The sequence below is a fragment of the Prionailurus viverrinus genome, chromosome C2, assembly GCF_022837055.1.
Source record: "Prionailurus viverrinus isolate Anna chromosome C2, UM_Priviv_1.0, whole genome shotgun sequence".
NCBI classification, from domain to species: domain Eukaryota; kingdom Metazoa; phylum Chordata; class Mammalia; order Carnivora; family Felidae; genus Prionailurus; species Prionailurus viverrinus.
In genome coordinates this window covers 25,745,862-25,769,017 of record NC_062569.1, presented here as the reverse complement: position 1 = coordinate 25,769,017, position 23,156 = coordinate 25,745,862, and the positions used below count along the sequence as shown (strand labels likewise).

Genomic DNA, 23,156 nt, shown 5'->3' with positions numbered 1-23,156 from the left:
CTAAATGTCTTTGCACTTATAAAATAAGAATAATAATCTTCAGAGATTTTTACCTAGGAGAAATACAATAATAGCACAGTGATTGAGAATGTAGGCTTTGTAGCCAAACTGCCTGTGTTCTAATCCAGTTTCTGCACTAACAAACCTAACCGTGACCTTGAGCAAGTTACTTAATCTCGGTCTCACTTCAACATCTAATAAAGAACATTAACAGAATCTACTTTGTAGTGTTATTCAGAGTGAAGTTTAAAATAAAATGTAGATAATCTTATTATTATGGATATTTAGGGGAGTAGAATGATTTTCCAAGTGAAGGTAGTGAGGAGAGGACTACTGTCGATTTCTCCCCCTACTGGTGAGATGATTCAGACTAATGTCTAGAGATCTCATTCAGTTGCTAAGTACACTCCCCTCACCCTACCCTTTCCAGGCTTCTGGAGAGACTGCTAGAAGCTTGTCGTAACACTGGAATAACCAAACAAGAATTAAGTAAGCATTACGGAGGGGAGGAAGGAGTAAACTTAGGCAAGAAGTAGGATTATGGGTTTTGCCATTCTTGAACATTCACTGTACTTTACAGTCTAAGGAAAGAGAACTGGCCCATGAGGTGCCTAGCTGGCTCAGTCAGTATAGCACAAGACTCTTGATTTCACAGTGGTGAGTTCAAGTCCCACGTTGCGCATGGAGCCTACTTAAAAAAAAATGTAAAAAAAAAAAAAAAATTCATTAGGGCGCCTGGGTGGCTCAGTCGGTTAAGTGTCCGACTTAGGCTCAAGTCATGATCTCACAGTTCGTGAGTTCGAGCCCCGCATGGGGCTCTGTATTGACAGCTCTGAGCCTGGAGCCTGCTTCTGGTTCTGTCTCTCCCTCTCTCTCTGCCCCTCCCCCACTCGTGCGCTCTGTCTCTTGAAAATGAATAAATGTTCGGGGCGCCTGGGTGGCGCAGTCGGTTAAGCGTCCGACTTCAGCCAGGTCACAATCTCGCGGTCCGTGAGTTCGAGCCCCGCGTCGGGCTCTGGGCTGACGGCTCGGAGCCTGGAGCCTGTTTCCGATTCTGTGTCTCCCTCTCTCTCTGCCCCTCCCCCGTTCATGCTCTCTCTCTCTCTCTCTCTCTCTCTCTCTCTCTCTCTGTCCCAAAAATAAATAAATTAAAATAAATAAATAAATAAATAAATAAATAAAAAAGAAAATGAATAAATGTTAAAAAAAAAAAATTCCTGGCCCATGATATCCAATATAATCAAAGGAAGATGAAAAAACTGAGATAATTGCTGCACTATTTTTTATTATTTAAGTTAACAGCACCATATAGCACTGTTTTAAATCTTCTACTGAATGAGACAGACCCCTAATACAAGGAATTCACATCTTAAAGGAAAAAAAAAACAGGTAAGTAACTATTTAAAACATTAGGAATGTACAAAGTATTTATGATAAAAAATTACTGACAAAGATAGTGCAAACTTAAGTTCAACAATTTTTTTTTCAATTGAACAATGGTAAGGGGATGTGGTTTTTATCTTGAGGCATTTACTTTTTAAGCCATATTAAGTTTTTAATAAGCCAATAAATTACAATTCTGACAACTTCATAATCCTTCCATTCTTTACACTAAAATGTATCCTATCAACAGCTTACTCCTACTCTTCACAGAATCACATAATGGAAAACTGGTTTAAACCTTTGTTTAACAATAAAATATTTTAACATCGCAAAAGATTTTTTTTTTGGTTCCTAATTTTGTTACACCAAAAGTTTTTCGGACACATGAGATTTTTTCTTTCTGCATACAGATTCAATCCAAAGTTATCTTATCTCTTGAAAATCTGTGACCTCCATATTGATTATCATCGAATAGGAATTTTACTCAGGGTGGATAGAGCAGAGCAGGCTAGTGTCTTAGTATTGAAAAATAAAAAGCTTCTGGTGAGAGATGGTAAGAAATGGATTTAAACCATGTTTCAGAAACATTTCTCATAGTTCAAGAATCCTGAACAATCTTCTTAAGCTAGGCCTCATCTGTCCATATATTTTAGAAAAATCCTATGAACAGATTTTAAAAGAAAATGGGGGAGAAGGAGGGGGGAAAAAATCTTAAATAGCTCTTGTTAGGTTATTGGTTAGCTTCCTCAGTATTAGTACAGCCACTGAAAAAATGACATTACATATTCAAAAAACGATGAATTCAAGATCCTTATAATACATGCAAATTAACTCTCTGCATGTAATATATTTACAAACTAGACCACTTTTTAAATGTTTACCCAACCATACTTCCAAAATGGCTGACAACCAATGTTATCCAATGATCTCAAGTGGTTTGACCCCACTGGTATATTATAATGGTATAATGAATTGTTACCCCTTCCATTAATACTATCATATACTGCATATTGTTAACATATATTAATGTTACCTATTATTACTCTGATGTGTTCTACTACGACCTATCTATATTCTGCATCCATTCTTCCCATATTCCATTTGCCCAGAAGACTTAATTTTTAGGTAAGTACAGGGTCTCCTAGAACAATGTCTATACTTCTCAGCCTCCCTTATGGCTAGAAGCCACAAGACAAAGTTGTGACCAGCATTTTAAGTAGAGGTGTTGTGTGGCTTCCAGAAAACTGCCTATTCCTACAAGGACAAATGGTATATCCACCCTGCTTCCTGGAACATGGATGACTCACCACCATCTTAAACCAAATAAGGACCAGAGTCTAGGGTGATGGAACAGTATATTAGAGGGGATCTGGGTCCCTGAGGACTTTGTAGGACAGAACTGCCATAAAAGCCCTAGACTGCCCACTTCCCAACTCTTAATGTTACAAAGAGAAGTTCCACCTTGTATAAGTCTTTGTGATTTTTGAGTCTCTTTACTCAGAGCTGAAACTAACACTAAGTGGTAATCTTCCTCTTCCTCCAATCATCAATCAATGATCCATACTCCAGTACAGTATAGCTACTTAAATTTTCAAAAATTAAAATGGATTATAAACATTAACTGCAACAAACTGAAATAGAAATAACTAACCAGAAAACAGCTCAAAAAACAAATCCACTATATTAATCCGTGGAGGGAGAAGGAAACATATTTATCACAAATATTTTCATTGAATCCTCAATCACGTCTTGTGGATACTATTATCCAATTTATATACGGAAAGTAGAGGCTCAGTAACATCCAGTCAGACAATGACTCATCCATTCATCTGTATTTATTCATCATCTACTATGTGTCAGGCTTTCTGCTAGGCTAAGGAAACAAAATTATGAATAAACAGTCAGTCCTTATTCTAATGGAGCTTACATACAAATAAATATTATATACTGCAAACTGCAATAAACTGTAGAAAGAAAAAATTTCTTGGAAAAAAACTAGGTCCACATGGCTGCAGTAAGCAACTATGAGTAACTATGAGGAGCAGATGTAGTTGGGAGAAACAGTTAAACTCAGATCATACAGAACTTTGTAAGCCAAGTTATAAAGTCTGTATTTCCTAAGTGATTGAAAAGTCATTAGAAATTTTTAAGCTAGGCAGTCATGATGATTTGCTTTAAAAAGATTATGTGGCTTCAGTGTAGAGAACAAATTTGAGGAGAAGAAGGAAGCCAAAGGACTAGTTGAAATAATCCAGGAGACTGTTGAAATAATCCAAAGAGTGGGTAATCTGAACTAGGATGCTGGGCATGTAAATGCAGAGACTGAGATATATTTTAGAAATAGGATTTATAGGACATACTAATAGACCGGATTTAGGGGTGAGGGAGAAGATGGTAACCACAAACAACTCCTAGGTGTTTTATGCAAGCAACTAGTGCTTGCAAGACTTTAAGCAATCTAGGCCTTCTTCAGTTTCCAAAGGTATTAAAATGAGTAATAAGACTTGTTCTATCATATCTAAGGACCCTTCAAGCTCTAAGTCGGTTCCAATCTTAATCCAAAATATGTATCTTAACATCTACTCTCATGATTTGAAAACAAAGTGTTAACAATCCTGAACCTGTCTAAATTCAAAGAGGAGTATAAAAAAGTTCCTAAAGGATGGTAAGATTGGGTTCCATATTACCCAAGATTCAGTACATTGAAATAATCTAAAAAATGTTTGGCAAAAATACCTTAATCTAAAACATTCAAAATTACAATAGCAACTAATTCAACAAATATTTCCTATTAACATTTCCACTCTACTATACACACACCAAGAGATTATGAAATGCCATATATCATCTCCACATTCAAAGACCTTATGCAACCTAATGACTTTTTGGCTATGACACCAAAAGCACAGGCAACAAAGGCAAACAGAAACAAAAGGGACTACATCAAACTAAAAAGCTTCTGCACAGCAAAGGAAACTATCAACAACATAAAAAGACAATCAAGGGAATGGGAGAAAATATCTTATCTGTAACCATATATATCCAATAATAAATTAATATTCAAACTATATAAAGAACGCATACAACTCAATAGCAAAAATATATAAATAACCTTATTTTTTTAAATGGGCAAAAAACCTAAATAAATATTTTTCTAAAGAAGGCCATACAAATGGCCACAGGTACATGAAAGGGCACTCTTGTGTTGATAAGGATGTGGAGAAAAGGGAACCCTTGCACACTGCTGGTTGAATGTAAATTGGTACAACCACCATCAAAAACAGTATGGCACTTCCTCAAAAAGTTAAATATAAAACTACTATCAGATCCTGCAACCTCACTTCTGGGTATACATCCAAAAAAAATGAAACCAGTATCTCAAAGAGACATCTACCCTCCCATGTTCATTGCAACATTATTCACAAAGACAAGATATGGAAACAACCTAAGTGTCTGTCAAAGGATGAATGGATAAAAAAAAAAAAAATGTGTATGTATACACAATGGAGTATTATTCAGCCATAAAAATCAAAGAAATTCTGCCATTTCCTACAACATGGATGAACACAGAGGACATTTATGCTAATAAAATAAGCATAAATAAGCCAGACACAAAAAAACAAATACTGTATGATTCCTCTTACTTGAACTCCTAGAAACAGAGTCGAATGGTGGCTGCCAGGGGCTTGAAGGTAGAGATGGGGAAACTCTGGTCAAAGAGTACAAACTTTCAGTTTTAAGAATAGTAACTTTGGGAGATCTATACATACAGCTACAGTTAGCGATACTGTACTGTATACTTCAAATCTACTGAGAGTATATCTTGTGTTCTTACCACAAAAGAAACAAAAAAGGTAACTATGAGAGGTGACGGATGTATTAATAAACATACTTTTAGCTTGATAGTAGTAACCATTTCACAATGGATATGTATTTCAAATGATCACATTGTACACCTTAAGTAATACAATTTTTACTTGTCAATTATACCTCAGTAAAGTGGGGGGGGGGGACCTTATATAGCCTAAATGAGGTACACAAGAAAAATTAACCAGTACAAGAACACAAGTGATAGTAAAAAGTAGTGTAAAAAGTAGTATATACAGAGACCTAAATATGAAGTATAAGAAAAACCTGCTACTAATTAAGTCATTGGTAAGAGTATAGCATATTAACAATTGTAATTGGTACATAAAGATATCTTCTAATTGTCCATTCTCTTAAAAAAATGATGGTTTTTATGAAACTGTTCATAAACTTCATTGTTGCTACTTTTTCCTGATTTATTGGAAGGGTGCTTTCTCAAACCAACAGTCAACTAGCTAGAATATCTAACCAAAACCTCCTCTTGACGATTACATTTCTAAGAAAATCGTTCAAACCATTTTATTTGTTATTTTATTTAACATTAATACTATTTACAGGGGCTTCTGGGTGGCCCAGTCAGTTAAGCACTGGCTCTTGATTTCAGCTCAGGTCATGATCTCACGGTTGGGGAGATCAAGCCCTGCAATAGGCTCTGTGCTGACAGCTGACAGCACAGACTCTCTGCCTAGGATTCTCTCTCCCTCTCTCTCTGCCCCTCCCCACTAGTGTGCACATTCTCTCTCTCTCTCCCTCCCAATAAATAAATAAATAAATAAACATTAAAAAAAAACTATTTACAATTCCAGACTAATAGTTTAGTTACTCAAAGAGTAGACAAGTGCCAAACAGAAATAAAAAATAAGCCACATACTTTAAAATTTTCTAGTAAATATGTTTTAAAATGGTGAAAGTTAATAATAGCAGTATTTTATGTAATTAAATAGATCCCAAATATTATCATTTCAGCTTGTAATCAATATAGTTATTGGATATTTTACATTTTTTATCACCTTCAAAATTTGTTGCATATTTTATACTTAAAGCATATCTCAATGTGAACATTAAATTTTCATTGGAAATAATAGATCTGTATTTAGAGATCAAAAAATTTACAGTTGAGAATGTAAATACATGTGCCTGAGTTGTTACAATCATATATATATTTTTTAACATTTACTCATTTTTTGAGAGACAGAGCATGAGTGGGGAAAGGGCAGAGAAAGAGAGAGACACAGAATCTGAAGCAGGCTCCAGGCTCTGAGCCGTCAGCCACCCAGGCACCCCACAAACATATTTTTTAAGTTCCAGTAACTAAATCATGTATTCTTAAAATTTAGATTAAACTAAATCAAGAATTCAGTTCCTCAGTTACATTAGCCAGCCATATCTGCCTAGTGACTATCGTATTACACAACACTGGTTTAGACCTATAAAGACTAACTTTTTAAAAGTTTAACTGTTCTAGACAGAAACCTAAAATATGCTACCTACATCACTGTCTTACAGAAAAGAACATCGATTTTTATGATGGCTAGGAGTCAATAATATGAACATACACTGTTATTGTTAGACTGCTTCATAGTAAAATAATCACAACAGCCTTAGTTGACGATTCCTAAATATTTCTGTCATAACTTGAATGGTTCACTAGTTCTCTTTCTTTTCCCCTTTGTTTCTTCCCTAAAAACACATACATCTCTCTAATTTTTCACAGTATTAGCCCTGGCTTGAAGGCAACAACATTATTTTCATATGAAACAAAGTACATGAACTTCTTAGGTCCCATTTTCTTCAGTATTCAAAGGTCTCTTCACATACACTAGGGTTCCATACAGAATTCATAAGTTGAAGTTAACAAAAGTTGACTAGCTATCTGTCAGCACATTACTTCATTTCTTTAGGCACCTTTGTTTTGCTGTTGAAGCAAATGAAATTGATCAAGTTGTTTTCAGTTCTGGCATTTTATAACTTTATGTCCCTTTTCTGATAAGAATAGGTTGATTCATGAAAGGAAGGTACCAAAAGTAGTGGTAGTGACCATGGATTAGATTTCTTCAATAAAATTGGCTCTGAGAAAAGAATAAGTTGGGTAATATTTAACCCAAAAAGGTCTAAGGGGAAAAAAGGCAAAGATCAAGGTAAACACGTAGAAGGCTAAAGAACTTGATTTTCAAAAAAGAACTAACCAATCAAAAGATATGGTATGACTGAATGGATTTTAAAAAACCAAGATCCAGGGCTCCTGGGTGGCTCAAGTTGGTTAAGTGTCCGACTCTTTAATTTCGGCTCAGGTCATGATCTCACAGTTTGTGAGTTTGAGCCCTGTATCAGGCTCTGTGCTGCCAGCTTGGGATTCTGTCTCCCTCTTCCTCTCTTCCTCTTTCTCTCTCTCTCTCTCTCCCTCCCTCCCTCTCCCCCTCCCCATAAATAAATAAACATTAAAAAAAAAGATCCAACTCTATGTGGTCTACAAGAGACTAACTTTAGATTTAAGGGCACATGTAGGCTGAAAGTGAAGGGATGGAAAAGGTATTCCATGTAAATGGTAACAAAAAAAAGAACAGTGTGGCTAAACTTCATCAGACAAAATAGACTCTAAGTCAAAAAGTGTCAAATGGGACAAAGGACTCTATATAATGACAAAACTAGGAAGAGAAATACACACACCAACATTAGAGCATCTAAATAGATTTAGCAAACACTGACAGAACTAAAGGGAAAACTTGACAGCAATATAATAATAGTAGCAGACTTCAATATCCCATTTTCAATAATGGATAGAACATATGACAGGTAATCAACAAGAAAATAGTTGGCTTGAACACTATAGACCAAATGGGCTTAACAGAACATTCCACCCAACAGTAGCAGAATACACATTGTTCTCAAGCACACAAAGAACATTCTCCAGGATAAGTTGACATCTTAGGTCACAAAACAAATTTCAACAATTTTAAGAAGAAATCATACCAAATATCTTTTCTGACCAAAACAGAATGAAACTAACAATCCATAGCAAAAGGAATACTGGAAAAATAATGTGTGGAAATTAAATAACACACTCTTGAAAAACCAACAGATCAAAGAAGAAATCAAAAGGCAAGTTAGAAATATCTCAGTATCTAGAGACAAAAACAGAAACACAACATACCAAAACTTATGCGATGTAAAAAAAGCAGTACTAAGAGGGAAGTTTATTTTGATAAACACCTATATTAAAAAAGAAAGACCTCAATGTCAGGCACAGGGTTGGCACTAAACTTAGGTCTCTGGAATTTTATTCCAGATTTCTGGGGTCATTTCATTCACCCATACTTTCATTCATTTCTTCATTCAATAAACACTTATTGAACAACTATTACACACAAAATAAAGATAACATTATAGTTAAAAGTGCCAACTTTGAAACCATATTGCATAAGTTATCATTCAGATGATACTTTGCAGGAAAAGAAAAAAGTCAAACAATGGGAAGTAGAAAGAGCAAAAAGTAAGCCTCTCCTTTTCTACCAATATTTTTTAGCTGTGTGAACTTTATTAAGTCATATAGCCTCTTTGTATCTGTTTCCCCAAATTTAAGTGAGAATAATGATGGAGCCTCATAAGATTGTTGAGAACACATGAAAGGGGCTTAAAACATCTTGTACTATAAAAATGGTAGCTACTAAAAAAAAAAGAAAAGAAAGACCTCAAATAACCTAACTTTACACCTGAAGGAGCTAGAAAAAGCAGCAGCTAAACCCAAAGTTAGCAGAAGGAAGAAAACAATGATTAGAGCAGAACTAAATGAAATAAGGGGGAAAAAGCTGGATTGGTTATTTGAAAATATTAAATTGTCAAAACTTTAGCTAGACTAGGAAAAACAGAGAACTCAAATGAAACCAAAAGTGAAAAAGGAGATGAGACATTATAACTGATGCCACAGGAAAGGGGGGAAGGGGCAGAGGGGTGGGTGGGAAGGATAAGGGATTACTATGAACAATTATAATGCCAAGAAATTGAGTAACCTAAAATAAATGGATGAATTCCTAGAAACATACAACCTACCAAAGACTGAATCATGAATAGAAAAAGACTGAATCAGTAATCAAACACCTCCAACAATGAAAAGCTCAGGACCAAATGGCATTACTGGTGAATTATACCAAATATTTAAATAATTAATGCCAATCCTTCTCAAACTCTTCCAAAAAAATTGAAAAGGAACACTTCTGAACTCATTTTATGGGCCAGAATCACCCCGATACCAAACCAGACAAAGACACTACAAAAAAAGAAAATTATAAGCGAAAACAGAATTCCTGACAAACACAGATACAAAAAGTGTCAACGAAACACTAGCAAACCAAATTCAACATTATATTAAAAACATCATACGCCATGACAAAGTGGGACTTATGCCTGACATGAAATCATGGTTCATCATACAAAAATGAGTTAACACACGGTATTAACAGAATGAAGGATTAAAAAAATGACACAATCACCTCAGCAGATACAGAAAAAAACATTTGAAAAAATTCAACACCTTTTCATGATAAAAACTTGCAACACACTAGGAATAGAAGGAAAGTACCTTAACATAATACAGACCATATATGAAAAGTCCACAAATTCAGTGGTGAAAAACTGAAAGCTTTTCCTCTAAGATCAGAAACATGGCAAAGATGCGCTCTCTCATTACTTCTATTTAACATAGTACTGAATTTTCTAGCCAGACCAATTAGGCAAGAAAAAGAAATAAATGGCATCCAAATCAGAAAAAAAGAAGTATTCTGTGTGCAGAAGACATAAACTTTGTACAAAACCCTTTAGATTGCACACAAAAAAACCTTAGAATTAATTAATTCAGTAAACGTGCAGGATACAAATATTAACCAAATCAGTTGCATTTCTATACACTAAGAATAAACTATCTGAAAAGGAAATTAAGAAAATAGTCTCATTTACAATAGCATCATAAACAATAAGATAATTGGTAATAAACTTAACTAGAAAAGTAAAAGACTTGTACATTAAAAAATTACAAAACATGGATGAAAAAATTAAAATGACATAAACAAAAAGATATCCTGTGTTCATAGATTAGAAGACAGTATCGTCAAAAAAGAAAAGATTAAAAACGGGGAATAACTAAAAAACAAACAAACAAAAAGAATAACTGGGGAAGGAAGATCTCACAGATGCAGAAAAAAGGGGGTTGTAGTATGGAGGTGGAAAATTACCTTGAGTTATGAAGAGAAGATCTTTGTCTTCTGAAGCAAGAAGGAAGGGTTGATGTAGGTAAGTGGAAGTGAAAGTATAAAGTTGAAAAGGAGTAAGTGTGAATGTTTAGCAGCTGAAAGTAATGGGTCATGAGGTCTAGGCTGGATAATAATAAAAATACAGAAGTGCAGGTAGTTTCAGTACAAGAAACAAATTGTGGGATGTGCTTAGTGGAATATATGGTTAGAGCCAAGTGGAGAGTATCGCTGGTGTGGAAGTTGGTACATTGGGAAGTATGATATTCAAAATGTCATCTACAAAGAAATGAAATCATGTAGATAACTGATATAACTCTGACCCAGATGCAGAACTGTGGAGTGAGATTTGACAGACAATAGCAACAAAAAACAGGAGTCACCTAGCCACATGGCATGTGCTTCAAAAGATTTTTTATAGATAGGTAGACTTGTAACATTCAACAGCTATAGTGGACGACTGGAAGAATGCTGACGCCGCTTCCCTCTCTCCTACATACACACACAGACACACACACACTCACACACACATTCCCAAGATATACTGGCTATGAGCAGAGGAACAATAATACTTGAGCAGACCTCTGGAGAAGAATGTACTTATGAAAACACACTTTCAATGAAGACAGGAAATGGAATGGACTTCCTGAAAAGAGTAGAGATTCAAGAGTTATACATGAGATGTTAAGGTCTAAATCAATATTTAAATGACTGTTTTTAGATTTGAGTCCTCATGGCTCGTGAGTTGAGCCCCACATCGGGCACTGTGCTGACAGCTCAGAGCCTGGAGCCTGCTTCAGATTCTCCCACTTGCTCCGCCCCTCCCCCACTCGTGCTGTCTCTCCCCCCCTCCCAAAAATAAACATTAAAAAAATTTTAGATTTGAGTCTTAAAAGAAATAATTATTTCCTTCAAAAAGTATGCAAGCAAAAAATTTAACAAGACGAATATAACAATTTAGGTTGTTTTCTAGAGTACACTCAGTATGCCAAAAGTAACAGAGAAAGGGGAGGAAACCATTCTGTTGTCAAGTATGTAGTACTGTATTTAAGCAACATTTTTAAAAGTTAGATTATTTTCTTCATAATTTTGATTACCTCGAGAAGTAGTTTGAAATTAAGCAAAAGTATTTATCAGACTGAAGGCTAGAATGAACTAGTTATTTAAGCTGTGTTACTGCTAAACACCTTATTTGATCTCTTATTAGTATAATTTTTTTGGCTGGGATGTATGTTAACTAGCAGAATCTCTGGCATATGACTTATGTCCCACCAGGCCCAGGATAAGCACATTCTCTGAAATATAATTTTATGTTATTATTTACATAATTATTTCTCAGCAACTGCATCAAAGACAACTTATGTCCAATATTGCAAATTAGCAGAGTGTACGATTTTTAAACAGGCTGAATTTCTGCCCTCCTTTAAAAAAAAACTAAGGAGAGGTTATTTGCAATTCATTCTGGTTTCTACAATGTGGTGACACTGGGATAAATAATATCCCTTTAAAAACTGGAGAAACTTTTCAATTTAAGAATAAGTTGCTATGGTTACCCAATGTTTACGTTTATAACCAATAATTACGTGAGACGTCCAAGGGATTCCCACAAAGTGCAGTAAAATCAGTAAGTAAAGTGTATGCCAGTTATTTCACACACAAACTGGGACCACATACACCACTTCCCTTTCAAAGCAGCTATCATTTGGGAAATACTAAAGAAAATGATTCACATCTTTCTAAACTGTAGAAGGGTGGAGACAAAAATACTAAAACTTGTAACTATTTTAAAGTCCAAGTGATGACTCAGAAAAGAACACTTTTCATATTCTTCAGCTCCCTTTACTAAAAAGTGCTATCTAAAATTTTATAAAATAGCTTCTATTGTTAAAAGAAGGAAAGGGTGTTTCTAATGTGTATCAGGCATGGAATTTTTTTGGATAAATAAGACATGCCGTTGATAAACCTGCAAAAAGCCATGCTTATAACTTGATGTTACTTCAGAGTAAGACAGCATCCAATTCCTTTAGATGTAGTCAATTTTGAACTTCTTAAATGGAAAGAAAGGGCCCCTATCAGAATTGATAATTAGCTCAACTCTTGACTAACTGGGTAATTAAATCTGCATCAGTTACTGCAGTACAGAAATGTTTTTGCCTGTTTTGTTCATAGTCTGAACATTCAGTAGTTGAGAATACCCATGAAGTTTTTGACCTGAATATAATTCTAATGTGATCTTAAAATTAATGAGACTCATCATTACATCTCTGTTTTTTAATGTTTATTTTAATTTTTGAGTGAAAGAGGAGAGAGAGAGAATCCCAAGAAGGCTCTGTACTGCCAGCACAGAGCCTGATGTGGGGCTCAAACTCACAAACTGCGAAATCATGACCTGAGCTGAAGTTGGACAGATTCAACCAACCAAGTCACCCTGGCGCTGCTCATCATTATATCTTAATGGGCCTTCCACAAAGTGTCTACTTTTCTGTATAGCAGACTTCCAAAAATTTTGTTCTTTAACATTAGGGCTACCCTAAACTAAACTAAAACAGCATGTTATAGTCAACTGGTTTAAACAATAAAGAAACTTACCATAAACAACAAGAAGTGAAATTATGGTGGTTCTAAGGTAACTGACTGACATCTGGCTGAGTCTTCTCGGTCAGACTCAGTACGGCCCTCAGGATAATTCCCTTCATAGTCACAGATACCCTGCCATACTTCAAGGCCATCATATCAGACACATATTGTTGCCCAGCAGAAAGGGAAGTTTCCTGCTGTGTCTCTCGTTTTAGGTGCAAGGAAGACTTTCCTAGAAGCTACCTAACCTGACTTTTCCTGACATGTGACCAGTCTTGGTTCTTATGTTCTTTCCTAAACAAATCACTACTAGGTAGAGGAGGATTAGCTTTACACTATTAAGGACTTTTCCAAGTCATGTACAAGAGGAGTAACCAACCAAACAAAACTGGGGCCCTGCAAGGAAGGAAGTGGGTGATGGCTGGTGAATGGACAACAAATAGTATGCTTTGTATTACACTGAAAAACTGAATCTTGACATTTTATTTCAATAGTTTACTTTACTAGGGGTGCCTGGATGGCTCCCCTTGATTTCTTGATTTCAGCTTGGGTCATGATCTCATGGTTCATGAGATCAGGCCCTCAATCGAATTCTCTCTCTCCCTCTCTCTCTCCAAATAAATAAATAAACTTTAAGAAAACAGTTTATTTTCTCATTCTTGTTAATGAATCACAACACACTAGTGCTAGATAATACTGAGGGCTATAGAGATTTATTTTTAAAAGGGGAAAAAAACAGTCACAAGTAATTTATCTTAAAGCAGACTAAAGGCAATCACTTTATAAATGCCATTAACAAGAGTATATTTTAGTGTATGAAATATTAAAATTACACTTTAATTTTGACCCATTAACATTAAAGTTTTATCTCAAAAAAAGTTTCTCATTAATCTCATTTTCCTCCTCTAGGAAAGGTCAGGCTAATTCCTAGACATAGGTCAAACTACATCTAGAGAAATGAGACAAGAACACATTTAAAGCCAGGATGATGGTGGATCTAAAAACCGTATCATAAGTGTCAATGAAGCTGAAGGTATTTTGTCTGAAAAGGAGTCAGGGAGAATATGATAGTGTTAAAATATCTGAAGTGCTATCACTGTGAAGAGATACCAAATGTGCACAGGTCTAGAGATAAGAACTAGATCAATGAATAATAATAACAAGCAGCAAGATTAGATTTGGTTCAATATAAGATAGTACTTTTACCTAGCATTATTTTATGTGAAGATGGAACAAGGCTGGCTGAACATATGAGGCTGGGATGAACATCCCAGGTAATGTGAATACCTATGACAGTTCTAGGTACTTTATGTGTACTCAGTTGTAACATGTCTGTCAAGTAATTTCTACTTCCAATTTCACAGATAAAACTCTGAGGTGGAAAAGTAAAACACTGGAAATTACATGGCTAACAAGTAGAGAAAAATGGACTCTAACCCAGGACCATTTGTTTCCAAAGCCTAGCTCCTACAAATCACACATCTAAGAGACATTAAATTAGCAGTTGTTAAGGAAGCAAACAGGTTCTGAGTTGGTGAGAACCAAAATGCATCTGATTTGAAGTCCCTGATTTCAAAATTAAAATGCCAGAAATGAAAAGTATTACTCCCTTCCATTTGATTCAGCAGTTCCTAGTTTAAGAATGCTCTCACATCTATTCCTACATTGCTTCCTCACAGCTATGCTCTAAGGTAAGCAAGCTAGGGAGACACTATTTCTTGGCCTTCTACCTGAGAGAGAAAGAGAACAGCAAGGATGAGTTCCTTCAACTTTCTTCTGGTTTACTTTCAAAGATATTTGTACCTTCGATTTTCCTCTCTGATCTTTCAGTTACTCGTGGCCATTTATTAAACACTTCTTACATGCCAGATACCATACCTTAATGACTTTGCAGTCATTGGGAAGGAGCTTATACTCACAGAAGAAAAAGTATTCAAAGCCACTTGTTTCACCCTTGTTTTACCCTACTGCAATCTGACTTCCATACTCACCATTCAAGTGAAATTGCTCTAAGGTCACCAGTGGTAACTTACTACAAAATCTGCATTTTTCTCAACTAGTCTATAATACTGGATACCAATGATCTTTATTAAAACTATCTTCCAGGGGCACCTGGGCGGCTCAGGGGTTAAGCATCTGACTCTTGGTTTCTGCTCCGGTCATGATTTCATAGTTCGGGAGTTTGAGCCCTATGTCAGGCTCTCTGCTGTCAGCACAGAGCCTGCTTCGGACCCTCTGTCTCCCTCTCTCTCTACCCCTCCCCTGCTCTCTCTCTCATTCTCTCAAAAATTAATAAGTAAACATTAAAAAAAAACTCTCTTGCATAAAATTTTCACCTCTATTTCTAAACCTTCTTTTTCGGCCCCTTCCACTTGACTTTTCTTCCACCATCCATATTTAAATACTGGCTTTTCTTTCAGCCGACTTTTCTTACCCCTGTCTAATAACCTCCTCTTGGACAATCTCATCTATAATATCAGCCATCATATTTGATACTTTCAAGTCTTTATTTCCAATCCTAACCTCCAGACACAACTTCCACTCTCCATATTCTAGATTATCTCAGACTCAGCATGTCAAAAATCAACTTACCATCTCTAGTCCACTCCCCCAAAGTGTTCTTTTCCTAACCTTCCCAGATTGGTTAATAGTAATGGCATCACCGTATATATACAGTAGCCCAGAACACAAAGAATTATCTAGAAGCCTACTCTCACTTCATCTCCCACTTCTTTTTCTTTTTTTCAATGTTTATTATTTTTGAGAAAGAGAGAGAGAGAGACAGACAGACAGAGTGCGAGCAGGGGAGGAACAGAGAGGGAGACACAGAATCCAAAGCAGGCTCCAGGTTCTGAGCTCTCAGCACAGAGCCCGACGCAGGGCTTGAACTCACAAACCATGAGATCATGGCCTGAGCTGAAGTCGGACGCTCAACTGACTAAGCCACCCAGGCGCCCCCTTCATCTCCCACTTCTAATTGGTCACCCACTCCTAGGCATTTTACCTAAAATCCTCCTGAACTTTCTTCACAGTGATCTATTTCAGACCCACTAAAGTCCTCAACCTGAGTTATGAAAACCACTTTTTTTTAAATTTATTTTGATAGAACAGAGAGCGAGTGGGGGGGGGGGGGGGGAGAGAGAGAGACAGAGAGACAGAGGATCCAAAGCAGGTTCTGCACTGACAGCAGAGAACCCAACGCAGAGCTCAAACCCACGAACTGCAGGATCATGACCTGAGCAGAAGTCAGACACTCAACCAACTGAGCACCCAGGTGCCCCGGAAAACCTCTTAACTGGTCTCTCAATTCCTGGTTCTCCTTTCTCCACTTCTATCCATCCTTATAGTAAACATAGATTCTTTCATAAGAATGCTTTCCTTTTGGGAGTTCATCTGGTCCAAAGATATACAAGAGACCCAGGAATGGCCAGAAGACCACTTACTCCTAGTCACATGCTAATTCAGGGATGAACATATGATCAAAGCCAGATAGGGTCTTTCTTAGAACTTGCTTTCCTGCCAAGGCTGTCAGGAAAGATACTCTCTTTTCTTTTATAATTATAACTAAGGACAATGTAAGCTAAACTGCCTGTAGGAGAGAAAAAAAGACAAAATGTTAAAGGGGTGGGTGGTGATGGGGAATCTACTGTCACCAAGTCCTGGATCTGGCCAGTAAATTTCCTTTTGCATATAAATCATTTTGAGTTGGGATTTTTGTCGTAACCAAGAGTCTTGATTAATTATTCTCTTTATCACCAGTTACTTTCTAAATCATAGTTAAAATATTATTTGCCTTTTATTTAGTCACTAAGTTTTATTAAAATACACTAAAGACATCCACCACTTATCTTGTCTTTAAGTTTCACATATATAAATGTACTTGGTGCAATTCAAATATACCATGTCGTTTCCTGTAGCTGTGCCTCAGAATATGCTGTTCCCCCTGCTTAGAATGTTCCCTTCCTACCTGCTTACATAGAAGGGTTGCATTACAATAAGGCTGGAAAATCAGACAGGGGCTAAATCATGAAGGGCCTTGGATGCCACATTAAAGTATATACATTTTAACCTGAATACTGGGGAAACCACCAAAAAAGTTTAAGTCAAAAAGTGACATAATCAGATTATATCTTGAAGCCTCACTGTGCAGTATACAGTATACAGTATATACACAGTGCATATACACAGTGCAGTATACAGTATAAATATTTAGGCCATACAGTATAAATGATGGCCTAAAAATGAGGTGGTATTAAAGACAGAAAACAACAGCAGGCTGCTGTTATTGTCCAACCTAGGGACTACAAGGGATGACGAAAGGAGTAAACTGGGACTTGGGACTTTTCTGGGAAAAAAGTTTGCCAACTCTTGTCAATAGCATTGATAAGTCTTTCAAATTTTTTAAGCTAGCATTTCTTACAATAGTGTAAATACAAGGAAAAGGGAGGCCTACAAAACTTTGCATGAAAGATTTTACTCAAGTATCATTTATAACAAAACAATAAAATTAATTTTATGTTGAATAAAACGATTTAAAACACAGTATATATCATACAATAAAATTGAATGATATTTAGTAACAAAATTTTAAAGAATTTCTAAAAATATGGGACAAACAATACTCATAAAAGTATTAAGTGAAACAATATATAAAATATATTCTAATTATGCTAAATAATGATCAGAAGATTTTTAAGTAACAACAGATTAATTAAACTCAGTGGCAGGATTATGGGTACTCTGTTCTTTCCTTCCTGTGTGCATATAATTATTTTTTTCTGATTCTTATCATGATTCTTTCATGATTCTTATTTGCTACACCCGATCACTACTTTAGAGGTAAGAAAAATAACTTCTACAAGGGTTAAATGACAAAAGTTCACATTCCAAAAAGTAACAGAGGTTAGGACCAAAATTTGAAGAGTGCCTAAGTGAAGAGTGACTGTTCAGAAGCAAACTTCCCAAGCCAGAGCCATTTAACAGCTCCATACCCATAGCTCCAGGGACTAGAACCACTTAGCACTGAATGCAGAGCAGAGCTACAGAGACCTGAAACTTGCTGGGCTAGAACTGCCTCTCAATTCATACCTCAAAAGCTATCAAATATCTAGTGAAGAGCAGAATGCAAAGGGTAATTTAAGATGCCTGTTTTCATAATTTTGTTCTCATATAAATAATCCTTTAAAGAAGAGAAAAGGAAATAATAACAGACTGAATTGGAGAATGAAGGCCTAAGCAAAAGGTGTTTAGAGACACTGATGCTCTAGACTCTGTACTTACTTTGCTCTTTAAAACATAAGTAAATGCTTTATTACATAAGATTATTATTCCCTTGAACTGGGATCTCTTACAACCTTGTTACAATCCCAAGTAAACTCTACAATCCTACATCAACTCAAATTGCTCAAGCAGGATAACTAAAAGTCACTTGGCTACCAACAAAAGAGAATTTCAATGTGTTATTTGTGAAATAAAAGACTTTAATGGATGGCTACTAGATAGAGAAAATGATCATCAAAAACAATTTTAAAAGCCTGAGCTATCTGTATGTATTTTCTAACATTACAAATCAGGAAATGGTGTTTTATTTAGGTGCCATTTAAATTATAGTATCATCTAAAAAAACCAAAACATCTAAAATGTTTCTAAGGTAGTGGACTGAAGACTGTATTAGAAAATATGGTCAGGCTGGGGTGCCTGGGTGGCTCAGTTGGTTGAACGTCCGACTTCGGCTCAGGTCATGATCTCCCGGTTCGTGAGTTCAAGCCCCGCGACGGGCTCTGTGCAGACAGCTTGGAGCCTGGAGCCTGCTTCGGATTCTGTGTCTCCCCCTCTCTCTCTGCCCCTCCCCAGCTTGCACTCTGTCTCTCCCTCTCTCAAAAATAAATAAACATTAAATAAATTTTAAAAAAAAAGAAAGAAAGAAAATATGCTCAGGCATAGCTCTTAACCATTTCATACATACTGAGTTATCTTTTTAAAAATAATTACTATATATATATATCACAAATAATGGTTATGCTGAACTAGTTTGCCTATGTGAAGAACTGTATCACTATCAAAATTTAATTTCATTGTTCTTTATGATGCATTTTAAAATAATATGTAAATTTAGACAGTCTGCAGAAACCAACGCAAAACCACCATCTAGTGGTAAAAGATGAAAATTACAATTTACACAATGATCATATAGCAAAAGTAGTTGAATTTGTGACTGCATGATCTCTAACACACATTATCAGGAAATAAAAAATGAGCCATATGATATTGATGATGTCTGCTATTTGTTGCCATTTTTCTAATCAAATTTTACCCTTACTATCTTGACACTTTTTCCTTTTTCTGTCTTGCCTACCCATTACTCAAATCCTTGATTGAATTAGGATAGGAGTACTTCAAGGCTCAAAGCTTTTATTGAGCTAATAGTTAGAAAATGATTTATAGACAACAGAAATAAGGTGTGTGAGGGGATGTGTTTCCAATGGAATTCTAGCCAGCAAAAGCCATCCAGGTAACAACAAATGAGAGGCATCCTGTGTGTGTTGTGTGTTGTGGTGTGTGTGTGTGTGTGTGTGTGTGTGTGTGTGTGTGTGTGTGTGTGTTTAAGTGATAATTTAGTAGATAATTCTGAAAGGCCAAGTAAAGAGTCACAGCTGGTTAGTTCAAACAGAATTCAAAATTTCAAGAGAATATGAATCTTTAATGTCATCAAAATTATTCCAATTTGAGGAACACAAACTAACGTTTTCCCAATACTCTTTCCCCTCCTACCAGAATACAAATGGACAAAATCTTTCAGCTTTCAACATAATAGCGTTCTATTCACTTCCTCTTTTTTAAAAAACAAAGAAAATTTTAACAAAGAACAAATTGTAACAAAAACCCGGAAAGGGTGATTTGTTTTGTCATAAAACAACTTTGCATTGAGTCTACTTAATATCTAATGGTACTACCATTTAGGAGCAAAAATATTTAACAGAAAGTACAGCAAGGTGAAACTTGATAATAGTAAAGAATCCACTTACTGGGCCATTGGTTTTTCCTTTCTACACAACTTTTCGGTATGTTTGAATTTCAAATAAGAAGCCTAACAAACAATGCCAATGATACCAAACCAGTTTCTACTGTCTTCACAAGCACCTCAAGTCTAACACTCCTAGGTTTTGTGAGATTTTTAAACTATTTTCACTAAAAACATGAGAGTCACTCACATAACTGCTTCCCCAGTGATTAATGAATGGCTGACGTTTACAGAGTGCACCACAAACATGTAACATGTAAGAGAATGAGCTATGAGCAAAGGGATGCATACAACTTGACAAGAATGAAACATCTAGTAATTTACTCGTTTAAAAAAAGAAACTAACTACAATACCATTATTTTCAGCTATTTCATATTTCTCTTCTTCAAACTACAACACCGAGATCTTAAATCAGATTTTTAAGCCCCTCCACTGAAAATCTATTCAAATTAAGTTATAAATAAGTTTTCCAGGAATACAGGGACCACCACACTTCTAAACAAAATGTCTACAACAAAGGATTTATGTAGACAAGCTATGCTTAATTTATGATGAGGCATAAATACCAACAAACTAACACATTAAGAGAGCTGCCTATATTACTGCAGAGAGACTACTGGAAAATAACCTACCATAATAGGAATTCCCATACTATTTTCCTCTGGTGGAAGCAGTAGTTGTATTGCTTCAATTCCAATCTCAGGCCTGTGGCAGAAAACAGATATCAAAAGCAAGAATATGCTGACCCTAGAAATGAAGGGCTATGTTATAAAAATAACTAGCACCTTAACAAAACATTGAATTATTAGATAATATTCAAAACCTACTAACTCAGAAGTTTTACCCTTCTGTCAAGAAAGAAAATTATTAAACTATCCAACAAGGCAGTTTTTGTAAAGGTTTCATTTATATATGAACCAATTAGAAGAGACTCAAAAAGTGGGCTGAGTCAAAATTGCCTGCAAGAAGACATTTTCATCATTCAAAAAGAAAAACCCAAAACTATTCAAATATATTCACTATAATAAATGAATATATAATAAGTGCTTCCATGGGGATGTTTTAATCTAAGAAACTGTCTATGAATATAAAATATTCAATCTATATAATTTCTGAACATTTAAAAACATGTTCATTTTAGAAATACATAAATTTAAGAAATCACAATATTATCTCCCGAAGGTAAATGTACTTTTTAAAAAACTGTGAGAATACACTGTTTAGTAACTTGCTTCTCCCCATTGCTCTCCATTTAACCACATGGACCTTCATCCATCTCGTTAAATATGCCTCTATTACACTTTCAATAACTATATAACATTAAATTAAAAAGTATTTAACCAATTTCCTAAGACTGAACATTTGGGTTGCTTCTGTTTCTTTACACTCTTATATAACAATTTTTCCAGGATATCTTAATAGCCATTTTTAGTGAAATGGCTTATCTTCAAATAAAATTAGGCCTAAAATATTCTGGAACCATCTTTCTCAGATACGATAACCTAGAAAGAACAAAGGTCAGAATTAAATTCCCTGCATAAAAATAATGTCAAATTTATTTCTTATTAGGTTTGAGTTACCAGTTTTTATCATCTTTGTCATAGTGATTTCTGCTTTGCTCTAATGCCTTATAGAAACCATTCTATCTACTCTGGCTAGAAAAAGGTTAGCTACAGTTCTTTTTTTTTTTTTTTTCCCATTTTTTAATGTTTGTTTATATTTGAGAGAGAGAGAAAGAGAGAGCATGAGCGGGGGGAGGGGCAGAGAGATGGAGACAGAATCTGAAGCAGGTTCCAGGCTCTAAGTTGTCAGCACAGAGCCCAAAGCAAGGCTTGAACTCACGAACCGTGAGATCATGACCTGAGCCAAGGTCAAACACTGAACCAAATGAGCCACCCAGGTGCCCCTAACTACATTTCTAAACATATTAAAATTTGTTTTTTCTTCCGTTGTCAAAACTCTTTCTGGAACAAATTAACCCTGCCAAAACAATATTAAAAGGGGCATTACCTTTAGTAGGTCTTTTATAGTGTTAATATAACAGACATAGTAATATTATTAATTTGCCATTTGGTGGCAGTAAATACAGAGAAAAGTAAATTTCCTGTGTACTGCTACTGTATTATTACTAACACAAAGGTAGTCTTCTCTGAGTCATGTATTTTAAAGAAGAGTTTCAACTTTACAAAAAGGTGCTTTATAGGTTTTAAAACTTGTATTTTAATCTTGTTAATAGTCAAGTTAAAAACAATACCAAGAGCAAATTCCAGATTATTTGAAAATAGTCTTCTGTTACTATAGATTTATAAATAAAATTTAATTGCCTCAAAAACTATGCAACTCTCTTGATGCTTATCAAGCAACATGTGATTATAACTTTCATTCCTATTAACTAAAATCAACAAATTTCATGTAAAGATACATTCTCTTACTCTAATCAATACTAAATCAATAATCATTGGTTAATAACTACTTATGTGCTAAGTACAAGGAATGTAACAGTAAACAAGAGTAGTTTCTGACTTCATGAAGTTTACGCAAAGTCTCCCATATATTCTTTTTTCCAGACTTATAGAGTAGTAAAAGACCAGCTTGAAAGCCTAAGTATTATACAAATATATATAACACAAAAATATTAGTTTCCCTCCATATATAATTTACTATAAAAATTTACACCAAAAACTGGAGTATTTATATTTTTATATTATGTTATAATATAAAACAGTTTTCTATTTTTCTATTATGATTTCCCTAATGCCTTTTTTTTGTATTTTTTTAAAGCCTGTCTTTTTTAAAATATTAAGTTATTCCAAAAGGAAATCTACAAAATACCAAGTAACTGAAATAACGGTCACATTAAACTGAACAATGTATGTATTTTTTCACATAAAATTATCACACACAAAATTATGTCAAGCTTCTCAGTAACTTATAGAAATCACTGCCAAAGTGTCTTATAGTCCAAGACACTGAGAAGTATGAACCTAAGATCACAAGTATATTCAAAATGAGAGTAAATCTGCACATATATTGACAGATATATGTGTCTACATTTGAATATTGTAAA

At 35.2% G+C, this 23,156-nt stretch overlaps 1 protein-coding gene across 6 annotated transcripts in view; it reads right to left on the bottom strand.

The window, feature by feature from the left end:
- The window catches only part of ANKRD28 (ankyrin repeat domain 28), a 200,723-nt gene that overhangs the window by 125,841 nt on the left and 51,726 nt on the right, over positions 1-23,156 (bottom strand). For 3 of the 6 annotated variants that reach the window (XM_047876241.1, XM_047876243.1, XM_047876247.1), the window contains one exon: positions 20,722-20,794. The exons of the other annotated variants lie outside the window; for them this stretch is intronic. In XM_047876241.1, the coding sequence (XP_047732197.1) occupies positions 20,722-20,794 (73 nt within the window). Of the gene's footprint in view, positions 1-20,721; positions 20,795-23,156 lie in introns of those variants that run through there. 6 annotated transcript variants of the gene reach the window in all.